Below are 2,713 nucleotides of genomic sequence, written 5' to 3'. Positions count from 1 at the left end.
ATATATATATATATATATATATATATATATACACACATAAATACATATATATTATATATATATACACACACATACATACATATATATATATATATATATATATATATATATATATATATATATATATGTATGAGGGGGTTGCTGTCTTTAAATCTACTACCTTGCTTCCGCAGGATCTGACGCGTACTGTGTCCCTGTGGACATAACGATTGTTTTTTACGCACTTTGGCCTTATTTATGAGTGAATAAAAAAGATAAAACTGTATCCTCTGATTGACACGTGTTTGTCCTTCTATTCTATCCCTACCTACATCTAGCTTTATCCATTAACATTTTTTGTATTTACAGCCAGCTTGCAACATTTTTCAACTAGCTGACATCAATTAATCTTAGTGAGATGTGCGCAATTCTGACATCTGAATTAAATTTTAGTGAATTGAGAATTTACTGTAGATTTTGTTTGCAGAGATGATCTTGACGAATATGACGAGGAGATGATGAGAGATATGTTTTAATAGACTCAAGAATCTTTAATCAAGACACTTTGTGCTCACATACATTTGTGTCAATATTTTAGCATGTTAAATAGTTCAAAACTATATGGATTTTATATACAATGTATTGATATTTTTGCAATATTAATTTCATTATTCCTCAGCATATATAAAACATCTGTATATTATAATACATAGAGGAGTTATATAAAAAAAAAGCAACTATCAAAAATGAAATATAACAATTTATCAATAAAAGAGAGATGCAAGTACACAAGTTGTTTTTATTGGCCAATAAATATGTATTATATATTCTATATATACTTAAACTATATATGAAATAAAGTTTTCCATCTTAATAACAATTTGTATTTATATATGTCAAAGATATTGCTTTGCTTTATTTCTTAATCTTCACTTTATTAACATAAAATCTTTGCAACTAATTCTTGATACAATGGCATCAGTAATATTAGAAATACGCAACTCGTCCTCGTTGATTTTGTAAGTTTTCTTTATAAGATCTAAATCAGTAAACTCCTGTATCTTGGAAACAGGTATTCTTTCACCTTTAATACTATCCAAGATATCTGCTGATATTGTCTGTTTTTCATCGTGCTTGTGTATCAATATCACTACGATATTCTTGTCACTGTCACTGATACCGAATTCATTCAAAGAGCGTGATATATTTTTGGACAACGACAAGCAAAACAGGATTTCTGTATACACATGTTTGGTGGTCATACAATTTCGCTTAGCGTTCAGGACAGCTTTATTGACAGCTATCACTGCTTGTAAAGCGTCTACCATGAGAGAAGCTTTCGTTACGCAACAATATAGTTTACCACCTACAATTTTTTCACGTATTTCGTGGACATTCGTCACATTGATAAATAGATACAACGTACAATAAAGTTGAGTTTCTGGGTCTAACTCAACGGTAAAGTCTTCCATATCTATTATTAGAACATCAATAATATTAAATTGATAAGCAAATATTGTAATAGTTTCAAGTGTTGAATAATCAATTCTGACCTTATATTTATTGTAATTTAAGCGTGACAAGAATTACACGTTGTGTTTTGATGAGAAGTTTATCTCTTTTCCAAGAACTTTCAGCTTCTCTCTTCTTGATTGCAGACCTGTCACGGTGGCCCTTTCACCATCTGACTCTATTTAGTAGTGAACTCAACCTATACTGGAATGCTTACTGCAATGCTTAGAAGCCGGGCACGAAAAGAAAGAGATTGCCGAAAGTATCCATAAACATATATACTAAACTATGCGGTCTGTGCAGAAGAATGAAGGAAACATGGAAGAACAAATATATGCATATATGTAATATTCGTTGAATAAAGAATATCAGGAAGGAGCATGTTGCGATATATCGTGCGTAATCGATTGTTTTGCATTGGTTCAGTTTGATGACGTATTACGTCATAAGTGACGTTACCGGAAACACAGGTTGCGTTCAGAAAACATAGCTGATCAGTGAGCGGTCAGTGATTATTGGTCCTTAGGGCTATCGCACACAATTGACATAACTGCATAGCATAAGACCGTATGTACCAATGAGCATCGAGTATTAAGTCGCCATATTGGTGTTCGATGCTTAATATTCGATGCTCATTGGTCCATACAATCTTATGCTATGCATATGCAGTTATGTCAATTTGTGTGCGATAGCCCTTAAGCATCGAACACCAATATGGCGACTTAATACTCGATGCTCATTGGTACATACGGTCTTATGCTATGCATATGCAGTTATATCAATTTGTGTGCGATAGCCCTTACTGTTAAGGGACGTCTACATTGGAAGTAAATAGCAAGAAGTAGGAAGCAAGAGTAAGAAATTGACCAACCACAGTCGAATGTGAGAAGAATAATCAACTATGATTGGTCAATTTCTTATTCTTACTTCCTACTTCTTACTGTTTACTTCCAATGTAGACGTCCCTTTAGATCCCTAACTTTAAATCAATTACGTTGACTAATTAAGGGATGTCTACATTGGAAGTAAACAATAAGAAGTAGGAAGTAAGAATAAGAAATTGACCAATCATAGTTAATTATTCTTCTCACATTCGACTGTGGTTGGTCAATTTCTTACTCTTGCTTCCTACTTCTTGCTATTTACTTCCAATGTAGACGTCCCTTAACAGTAAGGGCTATCGCACACAAATTGATATAACTGCATATGCATAGCATAAGAC

At 32.8% G+C, this 2,713-nt stretch overlaps 2 protein-coding genes across 8 annotated transcripts in view; one reads left to right on the top strand and one right to left on the bottom strand.

Moving 5' to 3' along the window:
* The window catches only part of LOC116851221 (nuclear protein localization protein 4 homolog), a 42,557-nt gene extending 40,687 nt beyond the window's left edge, over nucleotides 1–1,870 (top strand). For 2 of the 7 annotated variants that reach the window (XM_032830421.1, XM_032830425.1), the window contains exon 13: nucleotides 467–515. In XM_032830421.1, coding sequence (XP_032686312.1) covers nucleotides 467–515 — 49 coding nt within the window. Of the gene's footprint in view, nucleotides 1–58; nucleotides 91–173; nucleotides 274–348; nucleotides 400–466; nucleotides 670–1,637 lie in introns of those variants that run through there. The other 5 variants (XM_032830423.1, XR_004379551.1, XM_032830422.1 and 2 more) reach the window with 5 other exon arrangements.
* On the bottom strand, nucleotides 759–1,684 carry LOC116851225 (EKC/KEOPS complex subunit TPRKB-like). Its single transcript, XM_032830442.1, has 2 exons — nucleotides 1,533–1,684; nucleotides 759–1,453 (listed from the first exon to the last, which is right to left on the bottom strand). Exon 2 carries the CDS (start codon nucleotides 1,449–1,451, stop codon nucleotides 909–911), a length of 543 nt encoding a protein of 180 aa, XP_032686333.1. The 5' UTR covers nucleotides 1,452–1,453; nucleotides 1,533–1,684; the 3' UTR covers nucleotides 759–908.
* Nucleotides 1,871–2,713: the final 843 nt, after the last annotated feature.

The sequence above is a fragment of the Odontomachus brunneus genome, unplaced genomic scaffold (assembly GCF_010583005.1).
Source record: "Odontomachus brunneus isolate Ranch 3 - 2012 unplaced genomic scaffold, Obru_v1 Obru_scaffold_168, whole genome shotgun sequence".
Taxonomy (NCBI): Eukaryota; Metazoa; Arthropoda; class Insecta; order Hymenoptera; family Formicidae; genus Odontomachus; species Odontomachus brunneus.
This window is presented reverse-complemented; position numbering and strand designations above follow the sequence as displayed.